The sequence below is a fragment of the Pristis pectinata genome, chromosome 7 (assembly GCF_009764475.1).
Source record: "Pristis pectinata isolate sPriPec2 chromosome 7, sPriPec2.1.pri, whole genome shotgun sequence".
Lineage (NCBI taxonomy): Eukaryota > Metazoa > Chordata > Chondrichthyes > Rhinopristiformes > Pristidae > Pristis > Pristis pectinata.
The window spans coordinates 94260419-94284619 of NC_067411.1; the positions used below are offsets into that span (position 1 = coordinate 94260419).

The window sequence follows — 24201 nt, forward strand, 5'->3', positions numbered from 1 at the left end:
ACTATTTGCATGATATGAAAATTTCACAGCACCAGGTATTTAGTGCCAAAATGAGAATCTGGGTTTCGGTAGTTCTATGATTAGCAAAGAGAAATTCCTACATCTGTGTTGTTTCAATTCAAAAGTAATGTCTAATCACTCACTAATAAAAAAAAACTTTTTACTTAAAGTATTATATTTACTGCCCAACTTTTTTCCCCCAATTTAGTTCATTATGAATGCAGGCAAATGATAACCCATACAAAATGATGAAAAGGTCTATGGAGAAATTAGTATTTGGTCACAGGCATTGAATGTGTACAATAATAACCATTGGCTGGCCTTGCTTCCAATTTGAATTTATTAAATTGATGGAATTGAAATGTGGGGAGGGGAGCAAAATTGACAGGTGATAACATCAAATGTCTGTAAGGTTAATGACTAAAGAATTACTCCCAAATGACCAAATACAAAAACTATTTAAAAGAAACCCTTACAATGGAGGGCAATTTATTGGATCTCATGATTCTTGGATCACAAAGATAGAATTCAAAATTCCTAATTATACACCATTATAAAAATATTGCTGACTGAGAAAGAAGACTTGAGATACATAAACTTTCATCCTAATCATGATTATCACAACCTCAGGATTTCTCCAAAACAGTCAAATGAAACGTTTATGACGATAAAAACTCTTTCACAGGAGAAAATTTCATTTTTTCCTCATTTTGTTAGTCCACAAAAGCATTCACATAGCAAGTTTCTCATACTTTTCTTATGATGCCCCTTCCACCCACTCCCAAATAATGCTAAATGATTACGCTGTTGTGCAAAGAGGGAGACCTAGCAGACAAGGTCAAGTGGGAGACCGGGGTTCAATTCCCCACCAGGGAGGTAATTTCTATGGGGCAGCACGGTAGTGTAGCAGTTAGCGCAACGCTATTACAGCACCAGTGATCGGGGTTCGATTCCCACTGTCTGTAAGGAGTTTGTACATTCTCCCGTGTCTGTGTGGGTTTCCTCTGGGTGCTCTGGTTTCCTCCCACATTCCAAAGGCCTATGGGTAGGTTAATTTGGGTTTAAAATGGGCGGCACGGACTCATTGGGCAAGAAGGGCCTGTTACCATGCTGTAAATAAAATTTAAAGGTCATTTAACTCTAAGTTTATTCCAATGGCTTGGTAGAACACTTCATTCAGGTGTACTTCTGCTTCAAGTACTCATACAACTTTCCCCAAGGAGAGGAAATTAATTTTGCCTGAACTACAACCAAAAAGATAAAATGCATTATGCTTCAAAAATAAGAATTAGCACAAGAATTTCTAAGCTCCTATCACTGTTTTCAAATAAGTTTTAAGTCCAAGTCTATCATCCCTCAATCATAACAAGCAAATGAAATCTGATCATATTCACAGCCTTTCACCAATTGTGAAGATGTGCCAACAGACCTTCAGTCTCAACAAACCACCTTAGGCCGAAGATGACTCCAGTTTTGTGGGTATCGAGGTGGCTAATGAGGCCGATGTGGTACTCTCACCCTTTCCCAAGAATGGGGCAGGTGGTGGCTGGCAGGGAGGGCAGATCAATAGTCTCAAGATTCTTAAACCATCCAGATTACTCCTGCAAATTTTAAAAGTAAGCTTTGAGCTTTTTCTCTTTCCACCTGTTAATCTCCTTCCAATGACAGCTCGGAATAGAACACTTCTTTTTGGAGAATGGTGGCAGGCATGCAAATAACATAATAGAGTTCTTCAGTGCTGGGGATACTGGCAGAGAAGAGGATGCTGTCGATGTTATTGTCACGTGTACGGAGGTACAGTGAAAAGCTCGTCTTGCATACCGTTCATACAGATCAAGAATCATTTATTAAATCCCCAAGACTGAATCTTGTGCAACTGGTGGTAGTTCAGTCTTAATCAGATGCAAATGTAGTGGAACTTGGAACTCCCCTTATTTGCCCTACAATAAATTTGAAAAATACTGCCATAAAAAGGAATTTCACATTTACAATATTCTTACCTTGCCAGTGATTCAAAAAGAAATGAACTTCCTTTCTTACAAATGGAACACTGAAGAATCTCCATATAGTAACCCACTGTGGAAGAATGTTGCCAGGGTGGATGATTAAGAATTAGACTTTGCATAATGCTGATGAACTCGTGCAAGTAACCCAGGCCTACATTACCCTACAGTGAAAACAGATTGTTTTTAGTGAATACAACTTGACTGCACTATTTGAGTACAACTCACCTTTCTCAATCTCAGATCTTAGCAAGAAACTTAATAGAAAATGATAAAAATACATAGACAATATTCTGGTGAATGAAAAGCACATGAATAAAAATCCACCTGGACCAGATACATCAATATTTACTGAATTCCTTTAAAGTAAACAGTCAAAAAAAGGCAACATTTTAAAGGTGTTTAAATTGATGACAAAAAACTTTAGGAGGTAGATTAGTACCAAGGATTCTTAAAAGTTTAGAAATGAGATTCAGAGCCTCTGGCCTAGACTGCTGAAGAAAATGGTCACCAGTGGTAGGGTTAAATAAGTGAAGAATATTCTGAATTTTCATTTGATTGTGAGAGGTTACAGAATAGGTTAGGGCAAGGTCAGGAAGGGAGGTGAATAAAAGGATAAGAATTAAACAAAAAGTGGCATTGGTGGACCAGAAGCTAAGGCAAGTCAGTGAGCACAGCAATAATTCTGAAGCAAAACATGGCAAATGTTAGGATACATACTATTGGATAAAAATGGAGGATGACTGGACAGTCATTAAAGAATTGGAATAAATAAGGAAAAAAAACAAAAATTAATTATTAGCACACAGGCTAGAAACTTAGCAGTGTCAAACTAGTCTTCCTTGATGACAGGAATTAGGAGCTGCTTTCAAGTTATCAGACTATTCAAATGGACAAAAATTGTTATTTTTTATTTTGACACTGCCATTTAGCATGCATGCATAACGGTAGCATCTATGAGCAACTAAAAGACGATAAATAAAAGCCTTACAGATTTTGTTCACCACAAATTGAAACAAAATACAAAACCTACCAATATAACCTCACATCCATAAACAGTGCCACAATATTACCCAATGTCCCAGGCACAAGCAGATAACTAATACAAAGTACTTTTCCAGTGGTAGAAAAACCTAGATCAGTATCTTTCACTAATTTCTCCCTCCTCCTGCTCTTGAAGCACAATTTCACCGGCAGCATGTCCCTGGGAAGCTTCCTACCCAACGAAATGCAACCCCCAGCTGACGAGGAAAGTCAATGATTGCATTGGGCATTTCTGAATAAGATTACCAGGCCCTGCCCCAGAAAGGCCTTAACAGTTAGTTAAGCCATTACCTCCATTCAATTGTGTAGAATTACTGCTAGACCAAATAGGATAGTCAAGAAGACCTGGCCATCAAAACTATTAAAGGGGCTGTAGACAAATCAGCACCAGCTGAACTGTATTCCACGACAATCTTTAAAATTTCATGGCTCCACATTTCCATCACTCCCCTTAGAAGCAAACTTGGGAGATCAACCTTGGTTCAAGGAGTACAAAAGAGCAAGTCATGAGCAGAATTAGACCTGCTTTAAAAAAAGGGGAGGTGCCAATCCAGTGAAGCTGCTACAAGCTAAAGCAGCATGCAATAGATAGCTATTCTACTGGTCGATCAGATTAAACCTCTGCAATATGGTGGTGGGCAGCAACTCCAAAAAAAATCCATGGACTCAGTGTTGATAAGACCCTGCATTTAGACAAGGCTAAAGCAATTCCAAGCAAGTTCAGTTGGAAGTGTTGAGTGGATGATACACATCAATCAGCTACCTGCTGAGATTTAATCAACATTGGCCTGTTTTCAGCCAGTTCAATTCAACCACATGATACCAAGAACAGGACACAGCAAAGGCTATGGGATCAGACAATATCCTGGCTTTACCAAGGAGTTACATGCTCCAGAAATAACCTAGTTTCTAGCCAAGCAATTCCAGTACCATTACAAAAGTGGACTTGCCCAACATTGTGGTAAAGTGTCTAGGTGTGTCTTATCCATTAAACACAAGATAAATCTAATCTCACCAAGCATCACCAGATTGTCAAAGTTATAGAAGATGTCATAGATAGTATTCTTGCATTACATTCCTGTTCTAACACAGATAATATGAGGTGAGAGTTTGACCTCAGCATCAAGGCAGCATTTGACAGAGTGGGACATCAAGAGTTAGAGTAAAACTGAAGTTAAAAGGGCATCAAGGGAAAATACTTCAATAATTTTAGGTCACACAAGATAACAGAGGTTGTTGGAAGTTTTCAATAGCCACCTTCCCATCATAAAGTTAGAAATGGGGATATTACCTAATGATTGCAGTGTTCAATTCAAATCACCCCTCAGCAAATAAAACAGCCCATGTCTGCATGTAGCAAGAGCGAGGAATATTCAAGTATGGCTGGTAAGTGGCAAATAACACTCACACCACTAAAGTGCCAGTCAATGAGGAGAGTTTAACCACCTAGTCTTAACATTCAATGGCATTTACCACTATCAAGTACCCACTATTAATATCCTGAGGTCCACCATTGACCAGAAACACAACTTGACCATTCACATAAATACTGTGGCCTCAACAGCAGTCAGGAGGTGTGGCATTTTGCAGTGATGACTCAAGTCTCAACAGTTCAAAGACTTTCCTCCATCTACAAGGCCACAGGTATACTCTATATTTAACCAGAGAGGTGCAACTCCGCAATCAGGTAGCCTCACACCATTCAGGAGAAAATAGTCTACTTGATATGGCACCTATTCTACTACCCTAAATATTCATTCCCTCCAACACCAGGACACCATGGCTGCATTGTGCACCATTAACAAAATAATCTTGCCCAGACTATTCCAGCAGCAGCTCACAAATCCACAATCGCTTCCACCAGAAGAATGAAAAGCAGTTCCAGAGGAAATCTACTCATTACAACTTCTATACAATTCACATACCTTCCCAACTTAGACCCAGCAATGAAGGAATGGCCATATTTCTATATCTTAGAATACCCTAACCAACAACTTTATTGGAGTACCTTCAACACAAAAGCTGCAGCAGTGAGTAAATGTGGCTCACCATCACTTTCAAAGAGCCCGTAGGGACGTGTAATCAATGCTGGTCTTGCTGGCATGCGCAATGCAAGAAAATAAAACTCCAATATTCAACAACAGAACACCTTAAAACTTTAAACTCAATTAAATGAAACGAAAATAATTTCATTTATATTTGTACAGCAAGTAAGCATACCATAATAAAATCTAGAGTTTTGATCTCCTACTGGACCCTTTATAGAGTTCAAAAGCAACACTGTGTTGCCCCAAGAATCTCAATAACTGTGCAGAAGGCTGGGACTGCCACTTTTCACTAGTTCCAAATATCTGAACAGTTGTGTAGGTAAAAAAAAGATTGGCACTTGCAGAATTGCTTTTGTTTTAAAGCAGAAGATCAAGGTCATTGCTTTACCTTGTCCCTTGGACATTGGGAAGGTCTTCAGAACCAATGAATTATTGTTGAAAACATGATGGCTGTTCCATACACAAATGCAAGAGGATGCCGGATTATTGGAGTTTAACTATAGCTTTTGCCTTTAATGATTTTGGCTGGAGGGGTGTCCAGAACCAGCAGAACCCCTGAATTTTCTTGTGAACTATTTTGTGATGACCATTTGATGTTTCTATCATTAGTTTCTGATTTTGAAGACCAGAAAATAATTTAAATTTGGAGCAGGCAGGTGGAAACAATAAAATAATCAAGTGCAATAATAGCTAGGAATCTGCATCAAGTTGACAGGGATGAATAGTGACCTGAAATTTGCACTAAATTGTGAACAACATTTGTTGTTCTCCTCCTGTACAATTTCCTAAAGTGGGTTTGCTAGCAAGATATCCATCCAGTCACTGAGTTTCTGCTTGAATGTTGAGTTCTCTTCATAGGGCATTTGTGCTAAATGTGACCAAGTAAAGCAGCAAATTACAGGAAGCAAAGTACTGATTGAGATATACACCAGGGATTGAAGGAAAAGAATGCATTTAAAAAGTTGTTGCATTTGTTTCCTCTGGAAGGAATAAAATTTCATGTTTTGTAAAATTAAATTCTGGGATAGGGGGTGTTTGGCAATACAAGCATGGTTATTACTTGATATAAAGATGCCTCCCAATGTTTCAGGTTCTAATACTGCCCTGTGTTTTATTTTTGAAAAAGAGGGAGAAGGCATTTATCCTATGCAGTGTCAGAATTGACACAGAAATCATTAGTGAAGAATGCAACGGAGTGGTTTGTGTATGAGTAGGCACAATTTCCAGCAAGTTCTGTACTTCAGTTTTGCGTGGTAAGGATGTCAAGAAGTTGTTGTCAACTTCAAAGAGGGCAAAAGTTGTTAATCTGACCATTGCTGGTATAGCACAATCTTGGACCCATCTTTATTTTTAAAGGTAGACTGTAGGCAGTTTATGATTGTTACATATTGGTAACACCCACAAGTATAAAATTAAGAAAAAACTGGCAATTCCTCTTCCCCACTGCCAATAGAAAATAATTAGAGTTGAATTACTTAAGCATTGAATTTTTAAAACTCACTTCCAGAATCAGTTGAAAGAAAGATTGCAGAAGACGTGCTGGCGGAAAAAACTTGGACGACAAATGGAAGCGCATTTCCTTCAATGCTTCCATATAGAACTGCCCCTCCAAAATACCTTCTATTCTATTAATGGTAACTCCAGGAAACATTACTCGAATCTGGAAGAGAAAGTGATTTTAAATTAACAACTTAGTTTAAATATTTGAGTTAAAAATCAATAAAAAGAAATTGAAACTTAGAAATATTACAAGTAATAGATGACAGTTGGTACTTTTAAACATTGCCATGCCATAAAGCAATATAATTTGAATGGTTACTTTAGATGGGAAGCCCTCAGAGGAGCAACTTTCCAGGCAAACTGCAGGCAGCTGCAAGAGTGGGAAAGATAATGGCATCTTTTACCCTACTGGGCTGGAAAATAGCATATTTAAATGACAAAAGCAGAGGGAAAAGTTTCTAAAATGTGTCATGGAAAATGTTCTTGGTAAGTAGATTTTTAGCCAAAGAGGAAGGAAACAGGGACAATCCAAATAATGAATTGGAGTAAAGAGAGCATGTTCTTTGGGGAAGCATTTGGGAAATGGTGGTCATAATATCATTAGAATCAGTAGTCAGGAGAGTAAGAGTACAAAACATATGAAAACTATTCAAATGAGGGGGGTTAATTTAAGCAAGATGAGAAAGTATCTGATCCAGATGGAATGAAATTAAAATACTTGCATCTTAAAACAATGAATGAGTATTGGAATGCCTTCAACAGAAGAGACAGTTGGGGTATAGAGTAGATACATTATCATATGAAACAGATGACTAAACAAAGTTTCAAATGTTTTACCAATTCAGATAACTGTTACACAAATCATCCAGTTATCAATAGCTATGAGTGTAAAGTTCTCTCAAATATCTTTCCTTTCCCTGTAATATCTTAAAGATTTTCACTTCAGTTTTGAATGAAGATAATCTTTAATCAATCATCCATAACAGTAAAGATCCCTAATAAATTTGAACTAAAACTCTCCTGTTCCAGCTAGCACATTATAATTGTTGAAGTAATTGTGAATGTAGAATACAAAGACTGAATATTAATGAAGAGATGCAAAGGCAGCTATCAAGTTTCTGATCAATGCTGAAGATGGCATTTCAGTATAGTGGAACACCCAAAACTAGAAAGTACAGGCGACCCATGTGTTATTGGGATTGGGTTGCATTCTTAGAAATCAGTATACCATGATTTTCCATGGCACAAAACTTTGTCATCTGTGTGCGCATTAAGTAGGTTGGAAAAAAGCAAATTGTGTTCATTTACTTTTCACCAGCCTTCCCCCTGCCCCCACCAACAAATACAAATTCCATGATGGTGAATTTTATTTCCTATCTCAGTGGATTATTTAATGTTTTAATGCTTATTATATCATCTCCATGTCTGTGATATTTTATAAATACGAAAGTCCTCACAGACTGACCATAGGTGAAGCTCCAATCCCAGTTTGGACAGGAGTGAGCAGCTATTAAGGTAATCCAGGGTCAATGCCTCTGGACTACACTGCCCAAGAGCTGCTCAATGGCGAAACCTTACTTTGTCTCACTACCCAGTCTGGGTTAAGTGCTCGTGGTGGGGTGGGTGTAAAGAGGAGAGGAGGAAAGGGAGGAATAGGTCAGACCCAATAGTTCAGTCCATGCAAAAATGTAAATAATTAAAGATAAAAAATGTAAAATGGGATTAAAACACTGAATATATTGCCAAACAGTGAGAGATGGCACTTAACTAAATTGTTAATTTCCAATCATGAACAAAAGCACCACTGTGTACAACTTCAGCAATAATGGGATAAAAATTTGAATGACTACAGTGTATTTTGCACACTGCCTACAAATGCAATGCCACTCATTACAGTTAAATAATGGGGATGCAACATAGAAAATTTCCCACCTCGGTGATGTCATAGCCCAGCATACAAGTGTTAAAAGATTAAAGCATTTACAACCAAGTGCCAATGCGACAATGCATCTTGGCTTCCTCCCAGGCTCCCCACCCTCAAAGAAGCCCTTCTTCAGCTAATTTTATTTACTCTGTGTGATATCCAGAAATGGCCGAGTGTTGTATACAACAAAAGCTAAAAAGGGACCAGATAACTCTAGCTCCAGAATTGCTGAATCTCTAGCCAAGCTCTTTTAGTACAGCTACAACACTGGAATGCCACAAGGAGGAGCACAAATCTAAATCAGTCATCTCCCATCACACAATTGACAGCAAAGTGATGGAAGCTGTTGTTAACAGTTCTTTCAAATGGCACCAGCTCACCATTAAACTGCAAACCAAAGCCCAGTTTAGGTTTCACAAAGACCACTTGGCTTCAGATCTCAGACTTGGTTCAAAATTGGACCAAACCAACCAAATACCAGAAGGGAGGCAAGGATGACTGTCTTTGACCAAATGCAGCATTAAGGAGTACTGAGAAATCTGAAATCACTGGATGCAGGGGTTGGGTAATGACTTTAATGGCTGGTCTCAACTTGGCCAAAAAGATACAGGGTTATGGTTGTTGGAAAAGTCAATCTTCCCAACTTCTGGATATCATTGTAGGAGTTCCTCAGCAGTGTCCTAGGTACAACCATCTTGAGTTGCTTCATCAATGATTGTTTCCATACAAGGGGATATTTCCTGATGATTATATAATGTTCAATTGCATTCAAAATCCCTCAGCAAATGAAGCAGTACAGTACAATAAAATCTGGACAGTATGCTGGCATGGAAGTTTTGTTGCTGGGGTGAGTGGCATTGAACATTGTACCAGGAATATCCCCATTTCTGACATGATTGATGTCTTACCCAAAAAAAAGTGTCAGGCAATGACCATTTCCAATAAGGAAATGTCCAACCATCCACTTTTGCCATTCAAGTGGCATTAACTTTGCTGAATATCCCAACATCCTTGGGGGACACCACTGACCAGAATCTGAATTGGACCAAGCATGTAAATTTGCTTTATACTGCAGCAAGTGACTCAGCTGATTCCCCAAAGCCATACTATCATCTGCAAGGTACAAATCCATAGCATGATGGAATACTCTCCACTTACCATGTGGAGTGCAACTCCAGTAGCACTCAAGCAGCTCAACATCACGTGGACAATGCAATCCTCTTTATCACTACCCCCATCCACCACCTCTAAATTGTTTACTCCCACCACTCTCAAACATCACTACAGTGTATACCATCTACAAAATACACTATTAGCCTAGGTACTTCAATAGGACATCCCTATCTTGTGACCTCTGTCAGCACAGGAAGTTGATAACCTGCAGCTTCCCCTCCAGTCGATAACCTGCAGCTTCCCCTCCAGTCATACACCATGTTGACATGAAAATATATTACTGTTCCTACATCATTGATGGTCCAAGATCCAGAACACACTCCCCCATAGGACTGTGACAGTACCTTAACCAGAAGTACCACAGCAGTTCAAGGTGGTGGTGCACCACCTCCTCAAGAGCAAAAATGACTGACCTTGCTAAAGTTTAAGAAGTGATAGAACAGAGAACAAAAAGACATGATTGAAAACCAGGCTGACACCTAGCTGAGATAACTATGTATCTTCTTGTTAGTTATGGCAAAATACTTCACTAGACACACGATGGCTTGCAGGAAAGAATGAACAATAATACAGAAAGGCTAGCAACAGCTTATATTGCCACAGAGAAAGAGCAATAGCATGGTTAGATAGTTAAATTTATCAAGATAATTACATATTTTCTAAATATCTTGACATTCTTTGGGAGGACATCCACATAGGCTTTGGCTTTATCCTTCTGAGTAAACTAAGAGCAAGTAGCAGCAAGAAGGACAGCTGTTAACAAACTGCCAGTCATTTCTTTGATCCGAATGTAGCAAATTAGTTTACATCTCAGGTTGCAGTTTCACTTCTCAATTGCTAAAAGTGTGGTCATTCATGGTTATCAAATAAAAGTGCATGCAGAAGATTTCTCACTAACATGATCCATTCTTAGATCATTTTGAAATGTTCTATAAAGAATTGTGTGTAAAGGAAGAAAAAGTTATGTACAAAATATACTTGGCATAATTCATGCCATATGTGGCACATTAAAGTTTTAGATACTAGGTCACAATGATTTGCCCTTTGTGTTATAATTTAAAATTAGCATATCCCAACCTATTACAGCCATAAGGGCTTACAACATTCATCATGTATAAATGTTAAGAATCAGCATACCTGGTGTTGTCTTGTAGTTGAGGCATGTAAACAGCAGGCTACACCCGATGGCACATATTTGCTTCGTATTGCCTGAAAAAAATGTCAGGAAAAAAAAAAATTCATAAAACTTGAAACCAGCACATTAGTAAAGTAGATTTTGTTAATGGAATCAAGAGGTGGTTTCTGTACAAGCTGTTTTCAAGCATTTACCACTTACCTCAGGCAAACTGAGGCACATCTTAAGTCTGTGCTTTAGTGTGTCACTCTGATCATTCGAAGTAAAAGCAGGTTTTACACTCTTTCTTTCTAGGAAACTTGGCTGCAAGGTCTGCGTATCTTCAAATGTTGAATCCAGAAAAGAACTGGATTTCATGTGATCAATATCCACAATATTCATACACGAGAGCTCAAAATCCTGGTTTGGCATTATAGAACAAAGAGGCTGCAAATTAAAATTTGAACTTTGTGATATTGCATTTCATAAAAATTTCCCTTTTACTGTTTTAGGAGCTTAATACATGTATATTGCATATGCAGGAACAAATATCTACTTCTTACCAGATTTGATAACAAACATCTGGGCCCAAAAGAAAGTAATCCAACTACATCAAATTGGTGATAGAATGCCATCAATCCAGGCATCAATTAACAACACTTACATAAGACCAGGTTGGAACCACTGGAATCTCCCTCTGTAAATTAGGTAACTGATGTACAATTCAAAGTCTACTCAATTCAATAAATAGAATAAGCACATACCAAATGTAAATCATTAAGGCACAGGAACTAGTCAGGGGTTGTGATGGAGTGTGGTGTATCAGTTCTAAGGTAGGTGGGTAAAAGTGCAGCTTGGCACTTTCACATTCCACAGCAATGGATCTGATAAAAGGTTCCCTTCCCCTTCCTTCAAAAGAACTTGCCCCATTAACTCCAAATATCAGTTCCTTTAGGAGTTAAGTCTCCAGCTTACGTAAATCTATAAAATTATGATTGAACCAATGATGTAAAACTACACAAGTCATAATACAATTTATTCAGTATTTAGAGATTAGCAACACCTCGTGTGTGTTTGCTGTGCCAATAAATGTCCGTCTTTTCAATAATTCTTATCCCAAGAAGTGAATTGAAAGTAATTCAGTCTTGACAAATTCTACTTCAAGAGGAAAAAATGGAGAAATATTTAATTTAAATACCAGGAACTGACTCCAGAACTAAATGAAAGCTAGTATCAGCTATCTCATGTACTCAACTTTCAACCATCTTAAATAAATCAAAGCTAGACTTCTGCATTAGCACATCAGGTGTCACTAGATAGAGGTTGGAAAAGCCTACAATACATCACCCATTTTGACTGGATAAAAATCAGAACATTTACATCTTCACAAGGTTGCTCCCAGCCAATCTTGAACAGTCCTGCCTATAAACATCTGGAAGACTAGGTGTCTGAGGTGACCTGCCCCACAGACGAGTCAAAGAACAGCAAGACATTGGTGGATTGACAGATTTATACCTTGCAGCTAATACACCACACTCCATCACAATCCCTGGGTACATTTTGCCTAAAAGAAGTGGTGGTACAGTAACATACAGGTAGGTGAGGGGGGCCTGGGAGCACTTAATGTCAACTCCAGATCCCACGAACACTCATGGCATGAAGACAAAACACGGGCAAGGAAAGCTCCTCCTGGTTAACATTTATCCACCCGCAGTTGAAGAATTAATACTCCACATGCAGCAACATTTGGAAGTACAAAATAGAAAGGCCAGAAAATGTACTGAGTAGGAGACAATGACCAGAAACTGCCACAGACTGAGCTGGCCAAGTCCTAAAAAGGCACAACTGCTAGACTAGGAAAGCAGCAGGTGATGAGCAAACCAATGAGAAGTTTATCCAATCTTATCAAAAACACAAGAAAATAGGAGTTGGCAGCTTGGACTCTCAAACATGCCCTGCCATTCATTCTGCTTATGGCAGATCTGCCATCAGCCTCATCTGCTCTACTGTGCCTATTTCCCATAGTCCTCAATTACTTCTACCCAAATGTTAGTAGCAGTGTCCAAATCAAATAAGTCAGTATACCAGGAGAATATTTTCCACCAAGTTCCAAATAATTATTTTAATTGCTGAAAAAACCCAATGGCTATATTTCACAAAAACTGTCCTCATGAAAACATCCATAAAACTGGTTTTATATAGAATTTAAACATTTTAAGCTTTTACTTTAAAAACACAGCTGATCAATCCTGCAGTAGGTTAATCATCATTCAAGACCAGTTTCCCTTACGACCAAGAGATCAAACCTTCAGATTAAGCAGCTGTAAATACCTGCAGAATGAACTGTCCAATGTATTCCACAGGATAATAAGGAGCCTTATATGTACTTCTCAGCCTTTCCATAGTGTAGTTTCTGCTTTCTGTTAATACATGTGTAATTTGACAGCTTCTTCTTGGTTGACGATAGACTGTTGCTTTCCCAGCATGTAGGACTCTAATAAGAGAGAATGACTTAGAAACTGCTTTTTAAGTTTGTTTTAAGTGTACATTTTCACATCTATAGATATACCACCACGTACTCCATACACCCAAAACTTAGTTAAACCTTGTCCCTCAGATTTTTGCAGGTGAGTCTGCCTATGACAGTGATTGATAGAGTGATCACATTATCATTGTAAAGACCAAATCCTACTTGGAAAGCAAGAATATGGTGCCTCCAACACAGTCTACGCAAAATAGGATGGATTCAGAAATCTCTCGCCACTGAAAACCAACCATACATGAGGCACAGACAGCCATCAGCAACAGAAATGTATTCCACCACAATCTGTAACTGAGGCACAAGACTACCACGACCATCAAGCCAAGCAATAACCCTGGTTCAACTGAAACAATGTGAAAGGTCATGCCTAAAGCAGTCCCAGGATGGTGCCAGCCTGGTTAAGTTACAACAGCAGGCATGCATGCTGAATAGTGGAACTACTATGCCAAGACTGATACACAATCCCACAACTAACAGATCAGTTCCAAACAGGAGGCTTGCCACGTGCAGTAGTGAATCCAAGTTATTTGAATGAGGAGAAATCTCCATGAGCAACCCTATTCTTAACAATGGAAGGACGCAGCACACAAGGGTAAATTATGTGACTGAAGTGCTTGCAAGTGTCAGGTGGATAATCCATCACTGCCTATGTTTTCCACAGAAGCCAGCCAATTCAAATCATTCTAAGCAACAAGAAAGTGGGTCAGTATATAAGATACAGCAAAGGACCAAAGCCAACATACTCCTGATTAAGCTCGACCTCTACACATTCCAATATTGTTTAATACTGGTATCTAGCCAATAATACAGAAAATTGCCCAGTTAAGTCCTGTCCTGCTTTTTAATGAACAAATCCAATCTGGCTAAGTATCACATTTAATCAAAGACACAAAGTGCATAGACTGCTATTAAGTAGCATCTACCCCACTAATAAACTGCTCAGCAATGCTCAGTTTGTTTTGCAGAATCACTTGGACTTAGAGCTTGTTACAGGACTAAACATGGATTTCCAGAGAAAATACTTACTGTTCTTGACATCAGGAAAGAATTTAACTGAGTGTAATATTAAGGAGCTATGATAAAACTGAATTCAATGGTTGACTAATGGTTATTCCAATTTTAAATTCTCACCTTTATACTTAATCCTTTCTATCCTCATCCTACCTAGTTGAATCCTTCATATTGCATAACACACAAGGTATTTCTTTTACTCTGGCTTTCTGTCAATGTTCATTTATCTTGTCTTCAGACACTCATGGTCAGCTGCATAACCGTCTCCAAGCCCATCCTATGCTTCATTCCTTTAAGATTTGCTTAAAACAGAACAAAATTTTGATCCCCAACCACCAGCCCCCTCCCACCCCAAATCCACTATCTCCCCCATTTGGCCATCAATTTTTTGCTCAACTCTCCTGAGAAGTTTCTTGGGATACCACCATGCTTTAAAAAAGTGCTACAAGTATTTCACTCCTTTTCCCACCTCTGCATATCACTTTTCCAAAGTGTAGATTGTTCTCCATGATGAAATAATTTCAATTCATAACAAGCACACACACACAGGAATATATTACTTATTGGAAGAATGACTTAAATATTACAGGAGTCACATTTCTAATCACAAAATTAATCCAAAATATAGTCCAAGTGTAATGGTTCTATTGAATGGTACCTTCTGAAAGAAGCTCTCTTTGCTTCATCGTTAATGAGAAGTACTACTTTCCAGTTGTGAAACACTCCTGGTATCCCAGAACGAGCCAGCTCCTCACGCCATATCTTTGGTACAGAATCCATTGGTACAGGCAACTGTGTATTACTTTGAATTTTATATCCCCACTCGTATTGGATTTCATTGAGCCACCTGCCACTCTTGGCACTATCATTGATATTAATCTTTGGTTAGGACCCATTTTCCTAAAACAAAAAGTTGTGTTTCCTAAATTATTCCATCTTTAATATGACAGTTTGCCAAGTATTGATTTTTTTATTCCTCTCCTGGTTCAGGAGATATTTTCACCTAGATCCATAGACAATTAATATTAGAATATGTATCAAGTTGTTTAGCTGGTCATAAAGCAGAGTAATTAAGGATTACAATCAATACCTGTGGCCACAATCTAATTGAATTGTTGAGCAAGTAAAGATAACAAATACAGTACAATGATGCAGTGAACCATGAGAATCTGAACTTGGGCTCCGAACAGTTTTATGATGGAAGACGAAGGAACCAAGTGGTCAAATTTGTTCAAAGATAGAGACATGAAGATCAATCTTTCAAGCTATTAACAGAAGCTATTTAAATAACATCCTAGACTGGAAAGTAGTAGCTTCTTCACCCCATCCCTCAAACACAAGAGAGAAGCACCAAAAGATGTACATTTCTTCCACAACCATAGAGTTAATTACACACATACAGCAGAAGGGTAAATAAATCCATGAGAAACTGCTGATGACAGGAACCAAGAATTTATCATTCAAAATGGAATATTTTATTGATAGCAATTAAGGCTCTGTAAATTGCTATAGCAAGGAGTATCAAAAAGCTTGCTTAGACAGACACTCTCATGAAAGTTTGTTAACTGTTGAAATGAGAATTTACAATTTGATAAAGCAAGCTTGTAGGAGATACAAAAGGACCACTGGTTTATTCAAGATACACTTATGATTTCTGCCAGCCATACTAAATACTAAAGGTGGCGAAAAGTTCTGAAAGTGTTACAACATACATGGGATGGATGTCCGAATCATGGGATATCTACCAGAAAGGAATGGGGAAAGCAAAACTGGGAAGAAGAACTTTGAAGAGTCCCAGATTAACATTTTGCTTAGGTCCCAAGAAAATTCAAGACAAAAGATCAATGAATTTACCAACTGTCTGTTCAGGTCTCGATTACACTTTAGCAATCAAGCATTAAAATACTATGCATTAAAAAAAAATTCCCTCATCATATGGTTTACTGTTCAAATCTTAGAAGATCCCTAGTTATCAAAGCTTGGACCACTATTTTGTTTTCCCTGACTCACTTAATAATACTTGCAATGCTTTCAGTTCAAGAAATGGAAACAAATAGGCCACCTGGATTCTCCTGTCTGATGTTTTATTTCCGCACCATTTTTCCTGAACCAACCCCATATCTGCACTGATTGAATCTTTGGAAATTACTCACCACTCTCTTAACTGTCCTCTCTCTCACATGCTTCAAATGTAACTACACCCTGCTAATCTCATGTTAGGAGACATACCTTGGTGCAATGATATTACTAATACAAAAAAAAATCAACCTATACCCAAGCCTTGCTGTTTTGCTCTGTAAATCAACCATGTTAAAGAGATTTAATCCAAGATCAGAAGTTTGCACCAACATAACCAACACTGAATGAGGTAGTGATATCAGATATCACTGCATTCAAGTACAGCAAAGCCATGACCAGCAGAAGGCAAAATAGCAGATGCTGCAGGGCAAGAAATTGTACTCCAACAGAAGTGCAACCTGTAATATTTAAATGGGAATAAAATGTGCATATTTCTATGTGGATATGGTAGTTATACCATTTGCAATAATAACTTCCTCATATTCAAAAAAGGCAAACGTTGGATAGGTCTACTCACCAGCTGCACAAGCTGCTAAAAATTTCTCACTTCGGGTTGGTTTATTTGCTATCATATGAGTGCACTGTTGCTTGTATTCCTATTTTAGGAGAGGAAGAGATAATTCAAATACTCTACAGAGCACCTTTCAGAAGCTTTTTAAACATTGTAAATAAGTGCTTCTAATAATTATGGAGTTTTTTTGCTTTAAATAAAATGATCATAAATCTGTCCTTCTGTTCTCAAAGATGTAAGTAAGGCACATTAGCCCAATCTAGAACTTCAACTCCCCCATCATACCATTTAATTGTTAAATAATCAATTTATTCAATCTAAATAATAATCCTAATTCAATTCCATATGCATGAAAAATTGACCTCAGTTAAAATGTCATTTTCTATGTTCTGTTAAGCATCTCACAGCAGGACTGCAGATAAACCACGAAGCAATGTCCCTTCACAGTGCAGCAAGGACATTCCAGCATTCAGAAAAATATTTTGGTGGCTTAAGTTTTTCGTCACTAAATATAATCACTTCCTAGCAAGTACTTATTTGCAGTAATAACAATAACCACTGTTGAACATACAATTATCATTGACAAATATGACAAGTACACAATTTAAGCCTCTTGTGAATTACATAGCACAACTGTCAATGTCAATTATTTCAAATAACATTTTGGTTTCCTGTTTACACATGAGATGCAAGACTTCAATAAATCAAATTCATGACTAAATTATACTGGCAGTCAGTTATAAGCTATAATCAGAGCAGCCATTGCAACTTACTGCCATTTCAGACAGTTCAAAAGGGGGAAATTTTTATATGAATATTACTGTCCAATGCACAAGAAAATAGATTCTCCCATAACATGTTTTGCAAATTTTAAGCTTTCAAATGGCCTGAACACTGACTGAAGCAATTATTTTCAAACTGAAAATGCTGCTGTTAAAGACAATACACGTAATGATTTTACTTCAATTAGTCAGCAGACCATGTCCTTCTGAAGGTGCAAGATTGGTTCAATTTAAGAAGCTATATGTAATGTGGAATTTTAAATGGCTACATCAGACAATAAAACAGAAGTTAACAGTTTGCAGCCCAAGTGTTGGAGAGCAACAATACCTGAAGCCACCCAAAAAAAAAGTATCTTGCTATTGGTATTTCATTTGTGTTACAAGCAGAACTATACAGAGCAAATGTACCTAACACTAAAAAACCTTGAAAAACATTTTGTATAACTTTTAGAGCCAAAGTTAGAGAAGAAGTCATGGCTTCTGGTATATCCCAAAGCTCTACTACTGATCCCCTGCTTTTCCTCATTTTATAGACAATGAGGAACATCTTCCAAGCTTTCTCTGAATTCCTCACTGAATGGTGAAGCAGATAAAGAGCCAAGTGCCCTTCTCTTGCTTCTACTTCCACTACCCTTCGAGAACAGGGTTTCCAAAGAGACTCTCTTACTTGGAAAGAGAAAAACAAAAATCACCCCATCGGTTTTAAAACGGTCACCCTGTTATTGTATATTTCTAGATTCTGCCACAACCACCTTATCAAGACCCTGCAGGACCTTGCACATTTCAAATCTGTCACCACTGACACACTAATTCATGAAACTATTTTGAGTCTTCAGTCATTTGACTTTCATTATCTACAGCTATTCCAAAAGAAAGCCACTACCTAAAAACAAGTCTTCAGCTGTACCCAAGTTACCTGTCCTAATGTCTCTAATCACCTTAGTTCAGTGACATACTATACATGGTGGAAAGCAGTCATGACATCAGCACATAATAAAGGTTAATACTTCATTGCACTGAGGGGAAAAAGCCGCACTGTTTAAAGAGCCAATTTTTGGACAAGGAGAAGTGGAAAATTCCTCAATAAAGACTGAAACTGGATTAATTAGATACTTATTTGTTCTTTGTGAAACAGAAATTGCTTTATAATATTTGGACAGGTGTTACGGACTAGGTTACTATTGGTGAATGTCCCTTTTAGAGTAGTGTGTGTGGCGTGATGATGTCAACAGAAGGACGTAATGGAGGAGGAGGGGGAGGGGGCCTGCTAGTCTCTATCGATGGACGAAAAACAGTAACTGAGTCACTACAATCCACGTATGGATTTTTGGAGTAATCCAGTGGAGTCCACTTTGTCGTTAACCTGTAGAAGGAAACAGGTACTTGTGTGGATGGCCACGTCTCGGATACCTTTCGGGGTGGCAGATACTTCGAACAAAGCAGTGGAGTTCACTTTGTTGTTGACCTGTAGAAGGAAACAGGTATTTGTGTGGACGGCCACTGTTCGAGTGCCTTTTCAGGGGTGAGGCAGATGCGGTGGAGTAGTCACTGCTGAGTAGACACTGAGGTATCATTTGGGTTCCAAAGTGGAACATTTGGATTTCGTAATTACTCTCTTATTTCTCTTTAAGTTTTGTCTTCAGTCAACGGTGGTTGTTGAAGAAGCCTTTGCTCACGTTTCACCTTACGGCTTGCTGAAAGGAACTTTGAGAACTGTTCCTGGACTTGGAGTTTGGGAATTTGCCACACACACACACACACACACACACACACACTACGAGTTTAGCTTTTGCTAAGGTGATGATAGATTGTATATATGGGATAAGGAAGTGGGCAGAGACTCCAGAGGCAAGGGGCTAGGAGATACATTCAGCAATCGTGGGAAGTTAAAAGTAGCACAGACCTTGAAGAAGATGGATATATTGGACTTTCCAGCAGCCCAGATTAGTTTATCAATTTGAGACTTACCTGTTCATGAAAATAAACACAGTCAAGCCGAGTAAGTAATTTGATAAGTGCCCCTTTTTCAGGCTGTTTGAACCCAGTCAATTGTATTATAGGTTTCTGTACCAGTCCAGCCATCTGCAAAAGAAAAGTTAGCAGTGCATAAGATCACATTCATATTTTGCAAATAAAGCTTCCCTATAGAAGAAATTAAGGCACACAACCCATCAACCTCCTCTCATATTGGCCAAGAAAGGAGAAACTTAGGTTTTCTGCAGGAATTCTAATCTCAAATCATGCCTTAAACTGAGCAGATTCTAGTTGTGGTGTTGCACTGGAAACCAGAAAGTTTAAGAGCCAAATATTGTCATGCAGAGATCTTTAATAAATAGTTAAGAACTACTGCTCTTAATAAGCAACACGTGCAGCTATCATTACTGCATTCACACAAGTTATTTCCCATGGACCCATTCAAAAAATGTTTCACACCCTCTATCTGCCAGTAATCAAATACCCCTTTTCTACAGTCAAATACCCATCAAGCATATTTTAAATAAGCAAATCAAATACATTAACTTAAGATAAATTGGAGCTGCAGCTGTGTGCAGATTCAGCCCAGATATTGAAAAACAGTAACAGTAATGGGGTTAAATTCAGAAGGAGCAATGACAAATGGAGACTTGACCATGAAGACAACAAATGTTAAATTCATGACATTGATGCTCAGGAAGCTGATGCATTTCACTGAATACTGGGGCAACAGGATAAAAGAAAAGTGAATTTATAGAGGGTTTAAGACAAGAGGCCAGCAAGGAAAGCATGGAAATGGCAAAGATTGGAAATAACCAAAGGTACTAATGGAGATTAATGAGAGAGGCAGGCATTACCACATGGTATTCTACAGTAGGACAGCACAGCCTCATAACTGCTGTCTCACAGTTCCAGTCCAGTGACCCACATTCAATCCTGACCTCTAGCATTGTCTATGTCGAGTTTATTGTCATACACACAAGTACATGTATGCACAGATGCAATGAACTTACTTGCAGCAGCATAGGCACATAGCATCATATAAGCAACATTCATAAGAACACAAGTTAATCACAATTCTTTTTTACAAGAACACACAATTAGAACAAAAAAAGTCCACTTTAGTGTAAAGTGGTCATCGTGTTGCTAAATTGTTTGTACATTCTCCTCGTGTTCAACAGGGCTTCTGCTAGGTGCTTTGGTCTTCTCCATTATCCCAAATATGTGCAAGTTGGTAGGTTAATTGGCCACTACAAATAGCCCCAAGTGTGTAGACAAGTGGTAAAATGTGGGAGAAGTTGATGGGAATGTGGGAGAATAAAATGGGTGTTTAATGGTCAGCCCAGATGCAGAGGGCCAAAGGGCCTGTTTCCTCATTGTACTCTATAACTGTTAAATGATACATCAATCAAAAGATTAGGTGAAAGTTTACATCTCTGCAGTATTTCATCCTGAACACTGGCAGAAAATTAAGCATCTAAAAAGGGAGGCAAAACCTTCAGAAACTACAATCTAGTGTGGACATTTGCAGATGTCATAAGTTAGAAACACTGAGTGGCCGGTACTTTCAGAAATCCTCACTGTCACTAATATTAGACTTCAGGCAATTCAGTTCACATTTGAGTCACAGAAAGACCATTGCCTTTCAATGTGCTTGCACAGCTTTCAGTCACTTGAGGAAAAGAGTACTCAAAGTTTAAGACCGCAACCCTGGTAAAAAAAAATTATTGGCCGACAGGGCAGCAGTGGTCCCCATCTTACATGTATTTCTGTGATCTGGACCATCTACAGTAAACATGTCAAGGCACTGGAAATTCATTACCAATGCTGTTTACACAGAAATCCTGCAAATTCATTGAGGCCTCAGTTACACTCAGATCATCTCCCTTGGGCAGGCATGTCATTTGCATGGCCAACACCAGACTCCCAAATCAGACATTCTATGCAGTATCCTATCATGGAAAGAGATTACTCAACAGAGAGGTGGTATGGTAGTGTAGTGGTTAGCATAATGCTATTACAGCGCCAGAGACCTGGGTTCAATTCCTGCCGCTGTCTGTAAGGAGTCTGTACATTCTCCCCATGTCTCTACATGGGTTTCCTCTGGGTGCTCTGGTTTCCTCCCACATTCCAAAGACATACAAGTTAGGAGCTGTGGGCATGCTATGTTGGCGCCAGAAGAGTGGCGACACTTGTGAACTGCCCCCAGCACATTCTCAGTAATGCAAAAAGATGCATTTCACTGTGTGTTTCGATGTATAAGTGATGAATAAATAAATATCTTAAAAAGGATCGGCTCAAAGCCGTAAGTGCTCAAAGTGAAGAAGAAATGTTTGGGATGGTATTGAAAACCTCAAATCCACACATGCAGAGAAACCTTGCAGAAGGAGCACATCCATTCACAAACCACCTAACTGTTCAATGAGTCAGGAGAACTGAAAATCAATAATTTTTTTAAAATGAGGTTAGATAGGACTGATGAAGGTAATGTGGTTGATGATTACAGATTTTCAAAACCACGTCACAAGCTTTCCCTCAGTGTCAACAAAAGAGCTAGTCATTGACTTCAGGAAAGGGAGCAGTGTACATGGACCTGTCTACATCAACGGTGCTGAGGTCGAGAGGGTTGAGAGCCTCAAGTTCCTGGGAGAAAACATCACCAATTGCCTGTCCTGGTCCAATCACGTAGATGCCACAGCCAAGAAAGCTCAACAGTACCTCTACTTCCTCAGGAGGCTACAGAAATTCGGTATGTCCCCTTTGACACTCACCAACTTTTATTGGTGCACCACAGAAAGCATCCTATCTGGATGCATCACAGTTTGGTATGGCAACTGCTCTGCCCAGGACCACAAGAAACTGCAGAGAGTTATGGACACAGCCCAGCGCGTCACAGAAACCAGCCTCCCCTCCTTGGACTCTGTCTTTACCTCTCACTGCCTTGGCGAAGCAGCCAGCATAATTAAAGACCCCACCTGGGTCATTCTCTCTTCTCTCCTCTTCCATCAGCTAGAAGATAGAGGAGCCTGAGGGCACATACCACCAGACTTAAGGACAGCTTCTATCCCACTGTGATAAGACCATTGAACGGTTCCCTTATACGATGAGATGGACTCTGACCTCACGATCTACCTTGTTGTGACCTGGCACCTTATTGCACTGCACTCTGTAGCTGTGCACTTTACTTTGTACTGTTATTGTTTTTACCTGTACTACCTCAATGCACTCTATACTAACTTAACGTAACTGCACTGTGTAATGAATTGACCTGTACGATCAGTATGCAAGACAAGTTTTTCCACTGTACCTCAGTACAAGTGACAATTATAAACCAATACCAATCTCACCTGTAAAACTGAAGCCCACAGAATAAAAGGGCTGGTGGCAATTTGGAAATAATATTGGCTTTAGGCACAAAATAGTCATGATGATTGCATCTCTTCCTCCAGACCAAAATGATGTTCCCCAACCACTGGTGCTGAAACCATTGCTTTTCTTGAACTTACATATAAACACATATCTTAGTAGCGTGATATACAGCAAGATGGTTGTGGCAGGCTTTTTATTAGAGGCAGAAACATGGCAAGTTTATAACAGGGCATTTCAAAGTGAAAAAAAGACTAGATGTATAGGTGAAACTTTAACAGGTGCAGGATCAGAAACGCCCAAGTGTTGACAGACACAAAACACTGAAAACTAAAGGGCAGGCTGGGAAAGCAATTAATGGCACCCAAGATCCTGGAAGTAAGAGCCAGAGCACCAAAACCATTCCAGGATTGGAATTTATCCCCTGGCTAAATTGGTACTGTCACGACTCGGGTGAAATCAGTCACATGCAGCTGCACTGCAAGGAAACCCTCACATCCATAATCATAGTATTGGTTTATTATTGTCACTTTGTACCAAGATACAGTGAAAAACTTGTCTTGCATACCGATCGTACAGGTCAATTCGTTACACAGTGGTGTTACATTGGGTTAGTACAGAGTGCATTGATGTAGTACAGGTAAAAACAATAACACTACAGAGTAAAGTGTCACAGCTACGGAGAAAGTGCAGTGCAATAAGGTGCAAGGTCACAACGAGGTAGATCGTGAACTCCTGGTCCATCTCATTGTATGAGGGAACCGTTCAATAGTCTTATCACAGTGGGGTAGAAGCTGTCGTTAAGTCTGGCGGTACGTGCCCTCAGGCTCCTGTATCTGCTACCCGATGGAAGAGAAGAGAAAAGAGAATGACCCGGCTGGGTGGGTCTCAAAATACAGACAAACTGCAAGCAAGACGCACGTTGAGAGAGAGAGAGAGAGAGAAATCCAAACTCCTGAGGTACGTTACCTTTGCAAGGAAAGGGAGCGCATGCAGACAATTGCCAACGGGTCTGAGGCGCTCTCCCGCCACCGACCCAGGGCTGCCGCCGATCGCGCGCCAACCCCCGGCGAGCTCGCGCCGCCGCCGTTAGACCCCGCCCGCCTGGCCCTCGCGCCGCCGCCGTTAGT

At 39.1% G+C, this 24201-nt stretch overlaps 2 protein-coding genes across 2 annotated transcripts in view; one reads left to right on the forward strand and one right to left on the reverse strand.

Moving 5' to 3' along the window:
* Positions 1–1201: 1201 nt before the first annotated feature.
* Positions 1202–24189, reverse strand: LOC127572935 (SMC5-SMC6 complex localization factor protein 1-like). The gene is made up of 10 exons (XM_052020662.1): positions 24041–24189; positions 19700–19813; positions 16956–17034; positions 15018–15259; positions 13138–13300; positions 11029–11253; positions 10830–10901; positions 6597–6755; positions 2001–2167; positions 1202–1244 (listed from the first exon to the last, which is right to left on the reverse strand). Exons 4-10 carry the CDS (start codon positions 15137–15139, stop codon positions 1202–1204), a joined length of 951 nt encoding a protein of 316 aa, XP_051876622.1. The 5' UTR covers positions 15140–15259; positions 16956–17034; positions 19700–19813; positions 24041–24189.
* The window catches only part of kiaa0825 (KIAA0825 ortholog), a 279512-nt gene continuing 279308 nt past the window's right edge, over positions 23998–24201 (forward strand). Inside the window, exon 1 of the mRNA XM_052020305.1 lies at positions 23998–24031. The gene's annotated coding sequence lies outside the window, so the exon portion shown is untranslated. The remainder of the gene's footprint in view (positions 24032–24201) is intronic.